Source organism: Lynx rufus, unplaced genomic scaffold, assembly GCF_022079265.1.
Source record: "Lynx rufus isolate CCGP_SWC_20201006 ecotype Redwood Valley unplaced genomic scaffold, mLynRuf1.p SCAF_4, whole genome shotgun sequence".
Lineage (NCBI taxonomy): Eukaryota > Metazoa > Chordata > Mammalia > Carnivora > Felidae > Lynx > Lynx rufus.
This window is the reverse complement of record NW_025814856.1, coordinates 91,438,101-91,456,001: the sequence shown is the minus strand read 5'-3', so window position 1 is coordinate 91,456,001 and position 17,901 is coordinate 91,438,101. Positions and strand designations below refer to the sequence as shown.

The 17,901-nt window shown below is 41.3% G+C and overlaps 1 protein-coding gene across 2 annotated transcripts in view; it reads right to left on the bottom strand.

The window, feature by feature from the left end:
* Positions 1 to 782: 782 nt before the first annotated feature.
* GRM3 (glutamate metabotropic receptor 3) overlaps positions 783 to 17,901 on the bottom strand; it is a 97,524-nt gene continuing 80,405 nt past the window's right edge. Inside the window, exons 4-5 of one of the 2 annotated variants that reach the window (XM_047097606.1) lie at positions 14,306 to 14,480; positions 783 to 856 (exon numbers count right to left, since the gene is read on the bottom strand). In XM_047097606.1, coding sequence (XP_046953562.1) covers positions 783 to 856; positions 14,306 to 14,480 — 249 coding nt within the window. Of the gene's footprint in view, positions 857 to 12,769; positions 12,865 to 14,305; positions 14,481 to 17,901 lie in introns of those variants that run through there. The other variant, XM_047097605.1, reaches the window with a different exon arrangement.

Genomic DNA, 17,901 nt, shown 5'->3' with positions numbered 1-17,901 from the left:
GGGCAAATTCTGGGCTGCTGTACAGATGTGGCTTAAAGAAACCAGTACAGATATTGTCATCTGGCCCCTGAAACAACCTGATGGTTATGGTATCGTCACTCAAACTCTGATCTTTGTGATCTATGAAGAAGTCCAGTTTTGCTCAGAACTCTCTACCAGGGTGACAGCTTGTGTTCAAAGTGTATGTAGATGGAAAGAGAAGCACACTTAGTCAAGTATTTCCAACATTAAAAGCAGAGATAATCTGAAGTCAATATATTCAGATTACTTGGAGCGATTAAAAAAGAATAAGCCGTTATCCACCATGCTGGAAAACCTTGAAGGTTTTATTCTCAATATTTTTACATTAATACAGATGCTTTTTATTTTGTGCTGAGAAAAACAATCTGTTACACATAATGTAACTTTAATATACAACATAGAAACTCATCCTAAATTAGTTACAACAAGGACCTACAAAAAACTTCATAGGAAAAAAAGTTACCTAATATTGCCACCATATTTTTTAGACTGACCCTGTCAGACCCTGTCACCAATGCTCAGCTCTGTAAACAATGGTTATTTCCACATTTGGGGGAATCATTAATAATAGGGGCACTAAAATCAGCCTAAAAAGTTCTAGCACATCACTATATACTGTACAGTCCTCAAAAATAATTTATTGTACTGTTTCTAAAAAAAAGGTACTAGGGTTCTTTTGCTCTGTTTCCATATTCTGGAGCTGCACGTGAGCACTTGTGTCTAACAGTCTAAAAACACGAAAACTGAACTGCAATTCACAATCACAGAGATGAGGTGGTGGCGTCGAGAACTTCCCGCCCATTGCACACCGTGGGGACGTACGTGCTTGCAGAGGCTGCAAAACAAAACAGGTCAGAAAATGCAGTGTCAGTCAAGCGAGCCATGTAGGTAATGGAATGGATGATCTCAGACACCAGTTAAAATTAAGTTCAAAACCCATTTTAATTTGGCTTTGGACAAAGCTAAGCAACTTAATGCTGTGGTAGTCCCATATTCTAACTAGGTCCTGCTCAAAATGAGTTTGTATCCTGGCACATTCCTCTGCTAATGACCTACCTCTTGGAGAGAGAGTTGATAAGCACCATCATTGTTGAAAGGAGTCTCTTGTGGATTTAAAATGAGCTTTGGTAAGCTATAAACTGGTTAAAATTCAATGTGCAAAATTCAAAGCTCACTGCCATTTGTTAAATTCATTACGGTTTTTAGTACCTTCATTACTTTTGTTCTCTCTGGGCAGGGGTGACTCACACGTAGTCTCACGAGTGACCTGTGAGCTCGATTGCCGTAGTGAGTGGTTTGATGCGCTTTCATTGTTCACGTAGAGAAACTCTGCGGAAACACTCTAGCAAGGGCTGGGGTGCTAAGAACTCAGATTCTTAACAATTCTCAGAAAGGAAGACATTTCAAAGGGATGATGTTCTTGTCAATGACATTAATGACAATAGTGTCAGGGTGTGAGCACAACATGAGTACGCATATTCATTCTTTTTACGGCATTTAGTTTTCCTAGGTACACTTCATATCTCTTGTCGCTTAGAAGGTTTTGTTTTTATGAGAAATCTAGATACAGCTTTGTCTTTTTACCAAATGAGGACAAAAAAGCAAGGAGCCCCATTCTCCACAGGATGTGCAACTATGTAGCCACGAGAATCTTTAGAGCTGTTTATGTGACATCCCTTAGCCTGTCCATGATGCTATGCTTTGACCAGAATGAACTGATCCTCTTGGCTACCTGACCACAGCTCAGGTCAAACCAACCAGTCAGCTGGCCTCTTCTTTAAATGCATACCTCTTGGTTAATAATCATATGAGCTAATTCCCTGCTAAAGTGTTCATGTTTGACAGTGGAAATATTCTTGCCCCCTAAAAGGGCATTTTTTTCCCATAGGATTTTTTTAAACACAAAGGAGAAACTAATTATGAAATTTGAGATTATGTGCTCAATCACCATGTTTAGGGCACTGAAGTCTTTCCAGCAGCCTCACAACTAGGGAAACTTGAACTTCTCAATTTTGCACTGATTACTTGGCTAGGTATGTGAGAAAAGCCATAAGGACCAGTCTGTGTGACTGTCAGGTTATAGCAGAGTCCGTGACAGGCTAACTCTTGGACATATTTTTCCTTTTATCATTTTTAGGATCGGCTTCAATTTTCTTTACAATATGATACCACTGAAAGGTATAACTTTGGGAGAAAACATGGCATAATTGACATTTCCTGAAACTTCCACAATGAAGACATTTTAACACAGTGCATGCCAAATAAACACTGGATGGAAAGTGATAGTGATAATTTCAAATGTGAGGGTTTTACTTCATTCCTTGTAAAGTTTCTTCATACTTTATCAACCCTAGCTTCATCAAAGCTAGGTAAGGCAAGAGAAAGAACAAGGTGAGGTGCAGTTCAATCACAGTTCACTGGAAACCTAGCAGACATTCTGTGCTCTTTCTGCAGTCTCTCTCTTTCCGTATATCAAGTTGACGTCCCCATGTGGATGTTTAATAGACATCTCAAAACCAACCAGCCACAGAGTAACTCTTGATTCCCTAACCTGTCCCCATTTAGTCTTCCTTCCTTCAGTGAATGGTCTCACCATCCAGTCAGCGACCCAAACCAGAAGTCTAACGTTTCTGCTTCCTTCCTTCTTTGTCCCACCTCCCATGTCAACTCTATCATCCTGCCGAATCAACTCAATCTTCCCCGTCTGCCTACTCATCACTGCATCCACCACTTTGGGCCAAGGCGCCATTATCTGGCTTTTGGCTACTCCAACAGTGGGGCCGCTGGTATCTCTGTTTCCCCTCTTGCTCCCCTGCCACACATTCTCTGTACAGCAGTGAGAGTATTTTTAAATGTTAGTCACCTCCCTCTACTCCTCCAGTGGCTTCCTTCTGTGCTTTCCTTGCTCTGGTGTGTATGTCCCAGGGTGATTCAGACCATGCCTATCTTTCTGCATTCATCTCATTCCATGGTTTTGTCCCCATTTTTCGCTTGTTGTCCTCAAACACGCACATCACGGCAACGTCAGGCCATTGCCATAGCTGCTGCCTCTGCCAGGAATGTTCTTCCCTCTCTTCATCACATGTCTTGCTTTTTTTTATCATTTATATCTGAAATATCACTTCCTGTAAAAGGCTGTCATCAGGCCACGTAATTCAAATAGCCAACCAGTTATTCTCTGTCACATCACCTAATTTTAAAACCAATATTTTTCTTGCCTTTTTTTTGTTTGTTTGTTACATCTTATGTCTTATAATAATCTTGACCAGGAAGTATCCAGGGGCTCTGTCTTTTTCATTATTTTATCCCAGTTGGTGGTCATGGAATACACCCTCTTAGAACCTCTATAAACATTTTCTGAGTGGCTATATAAATTTGTTGCATTTCAAAGAACAGGGGAACCAATGGAAGTTTCAAGAAGGATATAATCTTTTCACCTGAAGAAATGACCAGCAAATAGGAGGCATATGGGTAGCCCTGTCTGGGGTCAGGTAGGCCTTTTTTCTTCTCAAGCCACATGGTGACAATGACCATCAACCACCCCTGCGAAGAGAAGGAGCTCAGGCTGTGAACACCCCAGGGCCAGCCTGGTGCCTTTGACATTTTCACTAATCTCTTCATCTTTTCCAGGCTCAGGTTTTATTATTTCTGTGCAGATTTTTCATTTCCAGAGCTTGAAGAGGAATGATATGTCATAGGGGTAAGTCTAGGAGAACCAGAGGCTGGTGTGTTCATGCTCTGTGTCTATCTTGGATCACTCTGATACCCTTTCTGCCTGCAGTTTTAAAGATCGTATCAGAAACCTCCGGTTATACTCCCCATACTTTTGGAGTTTGCCGTAATGCTGTTCTCAAGTGTGATCTTCAGATTTTCTTGCTCAATGCATTCTAACTTCTAAAAAAATTGAGTGTATCTTGACTAGGTAGGTAATAAGTACAGGGGCTACAAAGGTAGCTGCATGGAAAATCCTAAGTTATAGCTTCAAATGATGTTCCCCTACCCACCCCACCCCCAACCCACCTGGAGACAATCATTATGAAAATTTGCAGAATAACTTTGATTCATCTACCCGCTTCACAGGGACATTGAAGGGAACACCCTATGTTAGAACTCATCTAAACTCTTTGAAAGGAAGCTAATACAAATTCAGGGTTTTCTTACCAGGAATCACAACAGCAAAGACTCCCCAAGACTCTTTCTGCAGTTATTTTGTCCCTAACTGCTTTCAAGTGGATTAAAGGGAACTGTAACTTGTGTTTTTCTGCATCTCCTTTACTGTTCCGTCTGTAGCTTTTGCCTGTGCATTTTATTTTATTATGTAAAAAATATTCTCATTTTTGTACGTGCTGCTGAATATAGTAGAGGAAATTACTGTTTTATGAGTTTACTATCTCAATTACTTTGCCTGTCATAAATATTTTACATATGCCTCCCGTCTTAGCCCATCTGTTATTCCCCAAGGTAGTAAACTCTGTGCCAGAGCAAAGTACTGTCATTTTCATGTGTGTGTTTGTGATGAGCTCTTGCTATTACTCTAATGAAATTCTCCTGAGGGTTTTAATGGTGTAAGTTTAGCCCATTTTCTTAAGTGCGGCTAAGCAGAGTCCTGTAATCAGGCTTTCCTTCAGAACTAAGAGGCATGCAGGCTTATTTCTGGCTTTCCTGGGGGGGGGGGTGAGGAGCAGCTGCTAGTTACCCCAGGCTAAGGTGGTGCTACTCAACTCGAACAGTGAACACAGTGGAAAAGAACCTGGTACGTTCCACCATTGATCACCAAAGGGCCATTCACACCCATCAAAAGGCATATTTTACTTCACACACTCCGTGAGGCATTGGAAATCAATGCAGCCAAGTGGCAGCTTTGTCTTGCGCTGTGAAATCCATTTCTCTTCCACCAGTAATGCACAGGCTGGCTGGGCTTTGGAAAAAATGACCCCGTTTTTTTCAGGTACCTGGGCCCTCAATCAATGCTAAACATATTTCTTTAATAGCTTCGTATGGATGCCAAGTCTGTTAGTCAATTTAGTGGTTGAGACTTGGTTCCTGAGAATCAGTGTGTTACTCTAACTGTGTAATATATCAGATGCGGGGAAAAAAGTAAAACAAACATTTAAACAGAACAGACATTCCACTTTGTTTCCATCTGTTCCATTTCCTTGCTCCTGGTAACCCCCCCAAATTTTTCCCAGCATGTCTGCTTGTTTAGATATTTTAATGCTATGGTCATTGAATTCAGTTTCTACCAGCTGTTTGTTGCTTTTTCCTCCTACTTTGTTATTGAACCTGTTTTCTTACTCATCACCTTTATTTTGTGCTAGGGCCCTTAGGTCCCTTTCCAGATGTTCTTCTGCTGATTCATACAAGTTGTCTGGGAAGACGATGACACTACTAGCCGCTGCTTCAGTAGCCTTGCTTTGTCAGAGTTCACGGTGGAAGACACAGAATCAGTTATTAAGAAATGAGGCTAGATTCTCGGGATAAAGGTCTTAAATCATTAACAGTAGATTTGAGAGGAAATCACATTCGTTATGATGTGGGATGAAAATCTACAGACCAAAGATGTAATTTCCAAATGTGGAGTTAGAACTTAAGAATGCAAAGCCTTCTTCATTCAGTGATTTATTTCTTGCGAGACAATATTCATGGAAAAAGAAAATATGGCACGTACTATTTTATTACCCAGAATACAACTCAATTAACTTATTGATAGAAATTCCACTTGGTCTTCAACTAAACACCCCAGTCCATTATTGCCACGATATGCTGTCATTCTTTCTTCCCAATCGTGTTCTGTTATTCTCTCCTCCATCCCTCAAGATGTATGAAAGCGGATGTACGATAAAATAATTTGAAAATGGAAGGACTTAATTTGTGTGTTTTTCTATTTTGCATTCCTTTTGCCTCCTCTTAGTTTCCCAACATCTCTAGTTTTTCCTCTTTCTTATCCAAATGTGTTTTCAGGCGAGGATCAGAAACTCATTCACCCTGAGGCTCAAACAACTAAGAAAAGCTATATGTGCTTCTGTGTCTAGGGATCAAAATCAGGCCACAAGTGTTAAACTCTAATAAAATAATGTCAGGCATTAGTCCTCCTCTCTAGTGCAGCTCATCTTGTCAGCTTCACCTTCAAATTATATACAACATCTGAACACTTGATTGCTTTCCATCACTACCACCCTGATTTTAAACCACCAACATCTGGACTATGCAGTAGCTTCTGGAATTATGTCTCTGCCTCCTCCCTCTCTTATATTCTGCCCACACAGCCAAGATGATGAAAATGATGCTTTTAAAGTTAGGTCACTCCACACCCTTTGAGTATTTTTCCCAGTTCTTTACAGTAAAAAAGTAAAACTCCTTACAGTGATTTCCAAGGTCCTACATGACCTGCCCCCTTTCTGTACTCATCTTCTCTTACTGTCATCCTTGGTCACCTCCCTGATATTCTTCCAGCTGTGGACTTTTGTATTTGCTCTTCCCTTTTCTTGGAATGTCTTTTCCCCAGATACAGACAACGTTCCCTATTTTCCTTTCCTTCATGTTTCTGGTCAAATGGTACCTTAGCACAGAGGCTTTCTTTGGCCACTGAATAAAAAATAGTAACCTTCTGCTCCCACTTTGCCTTATTTGTCTGTGCCCAACATTACTTTCTTCACATCACTTATCAACTTCTGATATATTATATATTACTGGTTTTTCTGTTTCGTTCATTACCCCATCCCCTTTGCCTAGAGCTGAGCCTGAGCCCAAAAGTTTCTTGAATGACTAAATTATCCATCAAATTGATCACAGTTACTTACTAAGGGTTCTCTCTCCCAAAGTGTCTGAAATTTCCTCTAGGTAAGATAGATATTTAAAAAAAATATTTCCATGTAAGTAGGCATTTTCCTGCTATATGGACACAGATATCTCCATATATGGATGTTCTACAGAGAATTTTACTTAAAATGAAAAGGAACTTGAAGGAGAAATAGTATAGAATAAATTGATGTTAGACTCATTGCTTGCTTTAAGGAATTGTTCATCTAAGGTCAAAGTATGGGCAGTATTTGATTATAAACATATTTCCTTTTTTAGTTAACTTACCTACATAGTAAGGAGCATTGTACCGTGTTCCTAGAGGCACTGATAATTTTGGGGTTACATGGAAATGCATATGGCTATTGGTATCTCTCATACAGTATTGAACTCTCTGGTTTAGGGACTCTCTTTGAGATACTGAGTTTACCTTGTTTTCAATTGTACAGGACAGAAGGTAACCATACAATGTAATTTAATCCAAGAAAGTGATACTTCTGCTTAAACAACTATTTAAATGAGACAAATTTGATCTGTGACATAAACATTTAGCCAGCCACCGTTAAACAGTATTGTTTTGTCTTCACTAAAGCTCATTTTCTGGGAAGCTTTGTGGGTAGCCCCTCCAGAATACCATACCTTCTCTGTGTGCAGCCAGGGTGTGGGGGTTGCCGGGGTCTCAAAGGGACACGTTTTATGCCGTTGAACTCCCTGGGTGGGCTTTTGAGATGAACATAAGTTTGCACTCATTGCTGGTAGAACAAGATGCTGTCATGTGTGGCACTGAAGAGAAAGCTTCTAATTTAAAAAAGAAATCACTGAACTTGAAGATGCTAAGATTCTTGCTGTCAGAATAATCTCTGAGATACATTTTGTAACCGAGCTGAGGCAGAAAATCCAGAGACGCCACAAAAGCCACTTAGCCACTTTTGAGAGTTTTATCTGTGGCTCCACTTACCAAATTCCTGAAAGTGTCTCACAGGGAGGCCCCGGCTTTCTTCTCTAGGAACTGTGGTTATTAGAATAAATGATCCTTATCATCCCTTCTGTCTCAAGTTCCTTCAGCCACTGTTTAAAGAAGGCATGCTATGTTTGCTTGGGGAAAACCTAGTGAAATGTTAGAGGTAAAGAGCAAATGATTTAAGGGTTATAGAATGGCAGTTGTGAGACAAACTGGAAACGTGTGGAAAGGGGAAGGGGGAGAAGTATCAGTTTCCTACTCCATGTAGGGTTACCCCTGAGAGCTAGGGCCTCTTTCTTTTCCCACCCTCCAGGAGGAAGGCGTGAAAGAGAATGGAATGAGGTTCTCAGGCATCCTGTGACTTTCCTCTCCCAACGGAAAATGGATCGACATCTGTCTGATATGTTTGCACTAGGTATATTGTGCCTGGAAGCAGATGGCTTAGCTTGCTGAATACTCTAGGCTCCTCCAGTATTGGCCAGTCAGGATTTATGTTTATAATATCCTTCCAAGAAGACCATCAATTCAGTGTGTGTTGTCTTATAAGTTGCTAATTTGCCTGGCCGGTCTAGTAGCTAGTGTCGTCGTGGGACTCCCTCAACTGTAAAGTGCAGGCATATTGTGCTGATTTTCTGGACTTGAAAGGTTGAGAAGAAACTTGGGCATTATGTGCCCTTTTTTATTTTTTCTTTTATAAAGTCACATTCAGACTTGAGCCATGGCTTGCCCCCTCTTAACTTGGTAATCTTCAAAGGCTTGGCCCCTGTTAAGTGCAAAGTCTGGTCTTCATGTGCTTGCTTTCTGTTGCTGTAGCCCTCTGGAAAATTATACTGTGACTCTGAAAGACTGTGCACTTGATCTTTTTATACTACTTCTTATAATGTGAAAATGCTTTGTAATAAAGAATAGTTCTATTAATGAAGCAGTTCACACTTGAGCACCTAGACAAGGGACTTTGTGAATAAGGTTTTGGCAGAAGAAATCAATCTCCATATGCCTGTGGCTCCTCTGGGACCCAAATCTGAGCATCATTAGTTAGCAGAAGCCTCTTGACTGTTCTTAATGATAATGGCATACATACATCTGAATGATCACCATGAGCAAGAGAAACACATATCCCCATAGGACCAAGTCTGGATACATAATAGCTCTGAAGACTGTTGGGCACACTCCATTTCTCACCTCCCTCTCCCCACTCTGTGCTGATACAAACTCAAGTTAGTGTCGACAACATTCTGACCTGCATGGGTTCCCTGGGGTTTTATGCTGCTTAACCTCATGTGTACATCCAGCTTGTGTCCTTCAAAATTCTGCAGTTCCACTTCCACTTGCAGCATAGTTCTTGATTGCCTGTCTTCAGGAACCAGCTCTGGGAAGCCCTTTTGCTTCTAAAGCTGAACAAAATAGAGAACAGTCTCTTCTCTTCCTTCTCATCCAAATACAAAGAGCGTTTGCTTACGTGTGTGGGTGTAGGAGCAGCAGTACAAGTATGGGTTTAGGATTTTAGGGTGGCTGAGTTAACCGCTATTGGAAGGAGTATTCCCAGTTTCAGTAAATGTCTTCTAAGGGGACAGGTACTTCTGTGCCAGAAATGCCTTCTCTGGAGGGTTCCAGAGAGAGAGCTGAGGAAATAGTAGCTGCCTGGGAATGTGGCTGTTGGCATCATGAGGCAAAGGATGGGAGCTCAGAACACCTCTCCCTCTCTGAATCCAGTGCCAGCTTCCTCGGTGAGGGTCATCTCAGAGACTCTCCTTGCTCTGCACTGACACTGGTAGGTGAAGCACACAGCGTGGTGGAGTCCAAGGTTCTCAAAATGTTTTCCTTGGACCACTTTGATTGAACCAGCTGGAGTATCTGTTACGAACCAGATTTCTTTCGACCCAGATCATATGGCCCAGAATATCTATGGGTGGGGCCCGGGAACTTCATTTCAATGAGGTTTTTTTTGTTGTTGGGTTTTTTTTGTTTGTTCGGTTTTTGGGTTTTTTTTGGTACACAAATATTGGGAGCCATTGGTCTCTGGGTGTACTGAATGGAGAAAAGTTAATGTTTCCTTTATTGATATTTTTTTAACTGTTTATTTTTGAGAGACAGAAAGAGAAACAGAGGGCAAGCAGGGGAGGGGCAGAGAGAGAGGGACACACCAAATCTGAAGCAGGCTTCAAACTCTGAGCTGTCAGCACAGACCCCAACACGGGGCTCGAACTCATGAACAGCGAGATCATGACCTGAGCTGAAGTCGGACGCTTAACTGACTGAGCCACCCAGGTGCCCCTAATGTTTCCTTTATTTTTATTATTTTGACTCCCACTGTGTATAGTTAATCAGTTACAACTAAAATTGTCCCCTTTAAACCTAGCAGTATGTAAACATTTCACAAATGGTGAGTTTTCCAAGATGTCCCTAACCATGTTTTTTCCTCTGTGCTTGCTTCTAAGTTTGGTCATGCCTTTACGTCTTTTTGCAGCACTGCTCAGCTTTTAACATCCAGTACTGTTACTTGTTCTGCTATCAGCCACCTTAGCTGCCATCAGGTAGGTCACCCAGGCTCGTAAATGATGTGATATTTCTGCCACTCTTGCCTGAGAATTAACTGGGAATTAATTTGGCCACACCTTCCAGTCTGGGGAACTTCTTGGCACTGCTCGGGATTACCTGTGTCAAGTCTGTGATCCTTAATGACACTGCAGTACTGGCTTAAGGATTTGGAGAATATGGCCCAAGGAAAATGGCCACAAACTATTTCATAGGTGGGGTGTGTGTCCCTTTCTTGAATCTGGACAGGCTTTGTCCTCCTCTCTAGGATTCCACGTGGAAAGGCATTCTGCCAAGTTGCCAAGCTGGAGAGTGAAGCTACCATGGGCTTCCAGATCAGGTCAGTCTCAGCTGAAACCCCAGAAGGACCCAGTCCAGGCCTCATAGAGCAGACGAACTTCTCGGCCAAGCCCTGCCTGGATTCCTAACCCACAAAATCATGAGAGATATAAAAGGGTTATTTTTTTTTTTAATTTTTGATTTTTATTTTTTTATTTATTTTTTATAGGGGGTTATTGTTTTGAAGCCACAAAATTTTGTGGAAGCTTGTTAGGCGGGAATAGATAATTAGATGTGTGTGGGTGTTGCGGTGAGTAACCCTGTTGGTATATTAACTTATTCTTAACATGGGGTTGTTGCTTTTATACCTGGAAAGAGTAAATTAGAAAACCAGTAGCAATACTGGTAACAATAACTCAATACGGTAAAATGCCTATATAATACTCACCAGAACATAAATTATGTAGCAACTAAGTAAAACATATGCTTTACCTAATGAACTCAGAACAATTTGAGGATCTTTCTTGAGTTATAAAACAGTGTACTTCCCAATATTTAGGAAGGAAATGGATATAAACTGAGCTGAATATATAATGGAGGAAACAGGCATGAAGAAATTAAACCAGTTGCTTACATGTTCACCAGAGTGTGGGTTAGTAACGTGTTCATGCATAAACTAGATCCCATAGACCAGTGTCTTTCAAACTTCTTTGATTGCAATTCACAGTAAAAAACCTCCTACTTGGACCTTGTAGACGTGTAACCACTGGAGCAAACTCCATGAAATACTACTTACCCTTATCACATATAATGTACTCTAATACATTTTATTCTATGTTCTTCAAAAACTGCTGGCAAAACATACTACATAAATTTCAGGACCCATTACTAGGTTACACACTACAATATGGACAACAGTGGTCTAGATGCCGAGCTTCATGAGACTAGGGGTTCTTTTTCTCCACTGTGTACCTCAGTGCTTAGAAATTTCTGTTGTATAGAAGATACTTAAGCATTTAATGAATGAATGAATTTCATGACTCTAGTTCCAATTAATGAAAATGGGTAGGATATTAATCACAAATCAGGAAACCCAGAGTCAATTTTTGAATCACCGTGTATCTTTGAGAAGTACCTTTCGTATTTTCTCACCTGTGAAATGGAACTTGTAGTATCTACTACTCATGGGATAAAAGGAGCCCACAAATAAAACTATTTTGAATAAAATATAAAGAATTACAAATAACAGATTAATGTACTTGTTACTTCTGCAATTTGATATGCCTAGAGTTATCACATGAATACATCTTCACCTTATCATTTTAATACCACTTCGTTAACATGGATTAGAGAAAAACTACTAAAAAAATGAGGTCCTTTTTAAAGAAAAAAAATTTTTACTTAAAATTTCATTGAGTAACAAAATAGTTCTAAAACGTTGGGCTGGGTAGATGCTTACTTCGAAGTATCTAATTGGGCCACTTGCAGATTAGCATTCTGCGTGAAAGCTTAAAATACATTGTTTTTGTGTAAGTGGATATTTCTGAAATTCTGAAGAGAGACTTGGTTGGGTAAAGTGCCCTTGGTATTCCTTCAGGAATTTATTAATTCCAAGTATGTATATTAGAAAATGCTGCCATTTTGAAATTACTGAGGTTTATATGTATAAATGTCTGTGGAAGGGGCTTTGTTAAATTGTTTGAATAACAGCTGGGCAGTCTGAGCTCTGAGAGCAGGATGACTTTGGCTCAGAAGTCAGTCTTGCTGTACAGCCTTGGGTAACTTTCCTATTGTTATCCCTGTAAAGCCTACCACGTACCTAACTTCCTGGGAACCTTCCCAGTTTGCACCCTGACTGAAGTGGCAGGATACAGTTGTTGGATACACTGCCTTTGAAATCAGAGAAACCGACTCTAAATTCTGGTTCTGCCATTTTCAATATGTGGGACCCTGGGTAGGTTTCTTGATGTCAGGGAATTGCATGCATTAAATAAGATACAGCACATGTGCACATGTGTATGACATTTTTAGCATGATGCCCAGCAGATAGAAAAGAATCAGTGATAGTTCCATTGGCTGTTCTTATCATTGTTGTTTTTATTTGCTATTGCCAGTTCTTTCTTGTCTGGTCTAGCTAGCTGCTACAGCTGGGCTCTAGAAAAAAGATGTGCCTGCTCAAGAAATAAGCAGGTTTCTCTGGGGTCCAAGGAAAATGATCACAAGTCTTACCATGTGCTGGCACTCAACCATCGTGACACCTGGAAATTGAGCTGAAAAGACAAGAACATCCCTGTCTCCACCGAGGAGTGGCATATCCAGTGCATCCGTGAACGTGTGCTATCAGCCGGCAGCCTTTCCTTTGTTTGCTGGGGGAAGGGCAGCCCTGTTAAATTCTATACTTTGCTGCAGAAACTGGGGCACTAATGTGATTGCTCACTCTGTGATGCTGAGCTATTTTGAAGCATCCTTTCTGATCGACTCGAGGCAAAATGGTGAGGCAGTCATTTGTCTCTGTCACTCCAGTCTTCCTTCCCTCTCTTGTGGCTTCCTTCCTCCGCCCCCCTCATCCTTCTGTCAGTGAATTTCTCCTGCTTCAAACCACAGATAAGCTGAAAATGGCTTAAAAGGTTGTCCCCTTTAGGTACACTGTGCCTGAGAATTTAATGAGAGGCTCTCTAAGGATAGTGTTTCAGATGTTCGCAGGCCAGTCAGAGATCCCAGTGGTGGCCTGGGCTGTTCCTCCACTACCCTTCAGCTGGTTTGCAGCTGAAAAGCCCTGTGTCATCGAAGTACGAGGAAGATACATTCCGGCATTTTTCAAGGTGTGTTCCATGGAATATTAGCTGGTTTAACTGTGCTTGAATACTTTTAAGGAACTGTAAATAACCAAGTTAAACAGATTGCCTTGCTCTCAGGATTCTTAAAACTAACATGCTCATGGTAAAGGTGGTGCTTCAAACTTCTAAGGGGGTATTTAGGATGAACCATTTCCCGTCTTTTTTTGGTTATCTTCCTTTAATTTTTCATGAAGCACCTTTATCATCTGTGTGACACAGGACATACTCTGCAGAGCACCAATCTAGTCCGACCCTCTGGGCCAGTGAGTAAAGTAAAGCCACAAATAATCAAGTGATGTGCTCAGCGTTTCCTATTGAATTGACTGCGGAGTCAGGACTAAGAAGTAGGTGCTCTGACTCCACAACACGGTCAAAAATTCTAAGTGCAGGGGCGCCTGGGTGGCTCAGTCAGTTAAGTGTCCGACTTCGGCTCAGGTCACGATCCCACAGTTTGTGAGTTCGAGCCCCACGTCGGGCTCTATGCTGGCAGCTCACAGCCCGGAGCCTGCTTCGGATTCTTTGTCTCCCTCTCTCTCTGCCCCTCCCCTGCTCATGCCCTCTCTCTCTCAAAAATAAATAAACATTAAAAAAAATCCCAAGTGCAGTTATAGATTTAATGTCTGTGTTCCCTGCTAGACTGTATGTACCATCAAAACAGGAGCCTTGACTTTCACTCACCTCTGTATCCCTAGCACCTAGCATACAGTACCTGACACACAGTGGTTGAACCAGCACTTATTAAATTGAATTGAGATTGTTCATGGGGGATGGACATGGGTTGTCCTTGCCTATTCCTGTTCATTGCTTCCTCTCTGAGCCTTCTCTCTGCTATAGTGCTATTCATGGAAGGGTCACTGCCAAGTTCTATACTTACACTGAGAATATGTGGTCCCCGTTCCGCTGACACTGAACCTGTTGAGGTGCAGTCTGTGTGTGACCACATTCTTTTGGGGTTGGAACAGGATGATGTGCACCTTGGGTGCAAACAAACAGCCCAGGACCACGAAGCCACTCAGGCTAACAGAGATGCACATGGTTGTTGTCTGCACCTACAAGAAAAGGTTGCCTAGTTAAATGTCTGGCTGTAAATGCAACCATGTCACCTACTAAAAAGAACACTGAGAAAAGACCAAACCAAAAAACCCAAATCATCCACAGTTCTGTTGTTAGTATAACCAAACCAATAGAATGATGAAATGAGATCTTTTGAACTTGAGATGTTCATGGAAACATTGCTTAAGATCTGTTAGCAAACACATTTGTGTTAGGTGCTCCTGAATGCTTGCCATGACTTTACGTGGATTTTCTTGTTTTGTTTCTTTTCTTCTTTATATTTGTATAAAGACATTTCTGCAGAACCACCTAAATCAGAATCTTAAATAGTAAAATATCAACATTCCCTGATGAAGTGACCAGATTGCTGATGGTTTCAGTCATTCAACTTAGCCTGTTTAAGGTTTACTGTACCATGAACAAATCTGAGGGGCCATTTACATTTCCCCATTTTTTTTTTCTTTTTTGCTGGGAATTCTGCCTATCGGCTATTGGTTACCCCACTCAAAATTGTGAGACACTGACAACTGTCTTATGAGCTACCTGTAAGTTATTTCATTGGCAACCCTCTGGAATCTTGATACACGAGGTACTCACTGTTCAATCATTTTGTTCTCTAGGCTTCCGTACGTCTGTTCTTGGCAGAGAACTGGCACCTGCTTCCTCTTTGCCTCCCGTGAAAGTACCCCTCAGAACTAGGTTTTATCGTGCCTTGTTTTCATTCTTTTGCTTTCCCTCTTCATCTCCGCTGATCTCGTCATCTGTCCTAACTTCAGCTCCCACAGATTTTCTAGAAAATCCTAAATTAGCTTCTACATATTTTATTGCTTTCAGTACTAAAAAATGGAAATTAATTATTTCTTCTATCAGTCTCACTCAGAGTAGCTATGGTAAATCCTAGGGTAATTTTAGATTTCTTTGTCCTTTTGCTCCAGGCAATGTTATTACCAGATAGCATAATCTCTCATGCCCTCAAGTGTTTGACCTTCTCTAATCAGAGAAAGTGCAAGACTGAACAATTAACTGGAGAAGCCACATAACTCTAGAAGGCTGCATTCTGGTTTGACTAGACAAAATTCAGGTTACCCCTGTAGCATTATTCTTCAGATTCTGAGTTTACTTTGTATGCCAAAAGGACAATCTACCCTATTTTAAAGCTCCTGTCCCTTTTAACTGCTCCAGTGCCCTCCACTTGACCCCACACTGCAGGCTCCTTTCCCTTTTGCCAGCTTCTCAGAAAAGAGTCCACTCACTAATTTTGCAATGTAAAAGCCTTGATAAACCATCACTGTGTTATTTATAGCGGGTCCAATTTCTGGCGTAATTTTTTTTTTTTTTTTTGTATTGATGTGTACTATCAGAACTGAACTCTTCCTTTAGAACTATCCTCTTCCATCTTCACTTTTGACTGGGGAGCCAATATGAGAGGTGCCAGATACTAGAGTGAGGGGAGGACAAGTTCAAATGTATCATCTTTCAAGGAAACCTTTTCTAATAATATTCTATAACGCTGAAGCTTCTCACACACTTTAAGCCGTTACAAGGGGGAGGAGAGGCTTTTATGAGGAGGATATCTTGAAAAAAGGCTGTGCTGTGAGTTCTAGACCTTTCCTCCCTGAAGGAAGGTTGCGCTTTTCTCCTCACTCAAGACCTGGAGAGGAGTGCTTCAATGTGGCTATTCACAGAATGTTTGAGGCTTTTCTGCAGGAGGAAGATGTCCTGGCTTGAAGCCTGATTCCTGTCCTGGAAGTCTAGGAGGTGAGAAAAGGTTAATTACTTTCATGGCAGAGCACAGACACTTGCTACCGTATTGAGACAGCCCTTTACTGTAAGAATTTATCGAAGCAAAGGATGTGTGAGTGCTGTGCATGGACTGGATGTCCCACACTATAAAGACCATCATGGGTAGTCTTGTGCTCCTTTGGAGCAGCTTGAGTCCTTCCTAGAAAGAGGCTGGTGGCCGGGTGTAGTTGGGTGCCCTGGGACTGAGCACGGGGCCACAAGGGACAGGTCAGAATAGGACTTGCCAGCCAACTCACTCAAGAACCTGCAGGAGAAAAAAACCAGCCAGATATTTCTGAACATTGCATGAAAACACGCTTTAATCATCTTCCAGGTATCCCAAGGATATGTCTTTAACAAACACTGCAGAGATCATAAAACTATCCATTTACGTAAGAACTGTCCTGCTTCTCCCTTATTACTCTCTGACCAGGGCCAGTGGTGAGATGGGGAGTGTGAATGAGAAGAACAGAAAAGCCAAGCACTGCAGGCTCTCTGCCCCAGGCAGACCAGACTTCGGGAGAACATGAGATGTAATGTTAAGTCAAGGTATGGTTTTGATAATTATATAGGACTAGGCATTTTGATTTCCTAATAGAGACTACTTTCTGTTGAAGATGATCGTAGGACCATGTGTTACCTAAGAGCACACACATTCATGGGCCAACCAAACTCATGAGCGTTTTCATTCATTGCTCTATCCCCAGCACCAGAACGGAGCCTCATATGATGAACGCTCAGTATTTGAATGTGTTCACTGGGATTTCCATGCAGGGGTGGGCGATTATTACTCTCACTAATTACTAAAGGGGCAATGGGTGCCAGAACTAAAGATGCATTTTGGTCACAGTTTATGTAGCATATTATTTAATATATTTGTTTTGGTTGGAAACCTTTTAGATTTTTATAAAGCTGAAGTACTGGCCTCATAAATTCAATTGTTCAGTTCCTTTAAGAAGTCGTATTACTTACTAATGGGGCGCCTGGGTGGCTCAGTCGGTTAAGCATCCAACTTCGACTCAGGTCATGATCTCATGGTTTGTGAGTTCAAGCCCTGCCATCAGGTTCTGTGCTGACAGCTCAGAGCCTGGAGCCTGCTTCAGATTCTGTCTCCCTCTCTCTCTGCCCCTCCCCTACTCATTTCCTCTCTCTCTCAAAAATAAATAAACATTAAAAAAATGTAAGAAGTCACACTACTAAAAGTCTGTATTTACCTATAATTCTTTGTTCTGCCTTTTTGTACCCTATTAGTCCATGCTGCTCTGCTTTCAGCTTCCTCAAACTTCCAGCAACATTGGACATGCTTCCTTCGTTTTAGCTTCCTGACATCCTTCCCTCACTGAAAGTTCCTTGTCTTAGTTTTGTTTTTGCTGTTGGCTTTTTTGCTTCTACCTGAATTTTAAGTGCTGGAGTGTCTCAGACCTCAGTTTGGTTTCTCTTCACTTCATCTCATTGGGTTCCATGGCTTAAGTGCCGCCTATGTTGATGTTGCTCAAGTATTTATTACTAGTTCCAGCCTATCTTATGGGCTTCCAGACATATATTCAACTGCTGTCTTGGCATACTGTACTGGATATGTCATAGGCATATCGGGATTAATATGTAAAACTTGATGCCCTCCCCCAGGTACTTGAG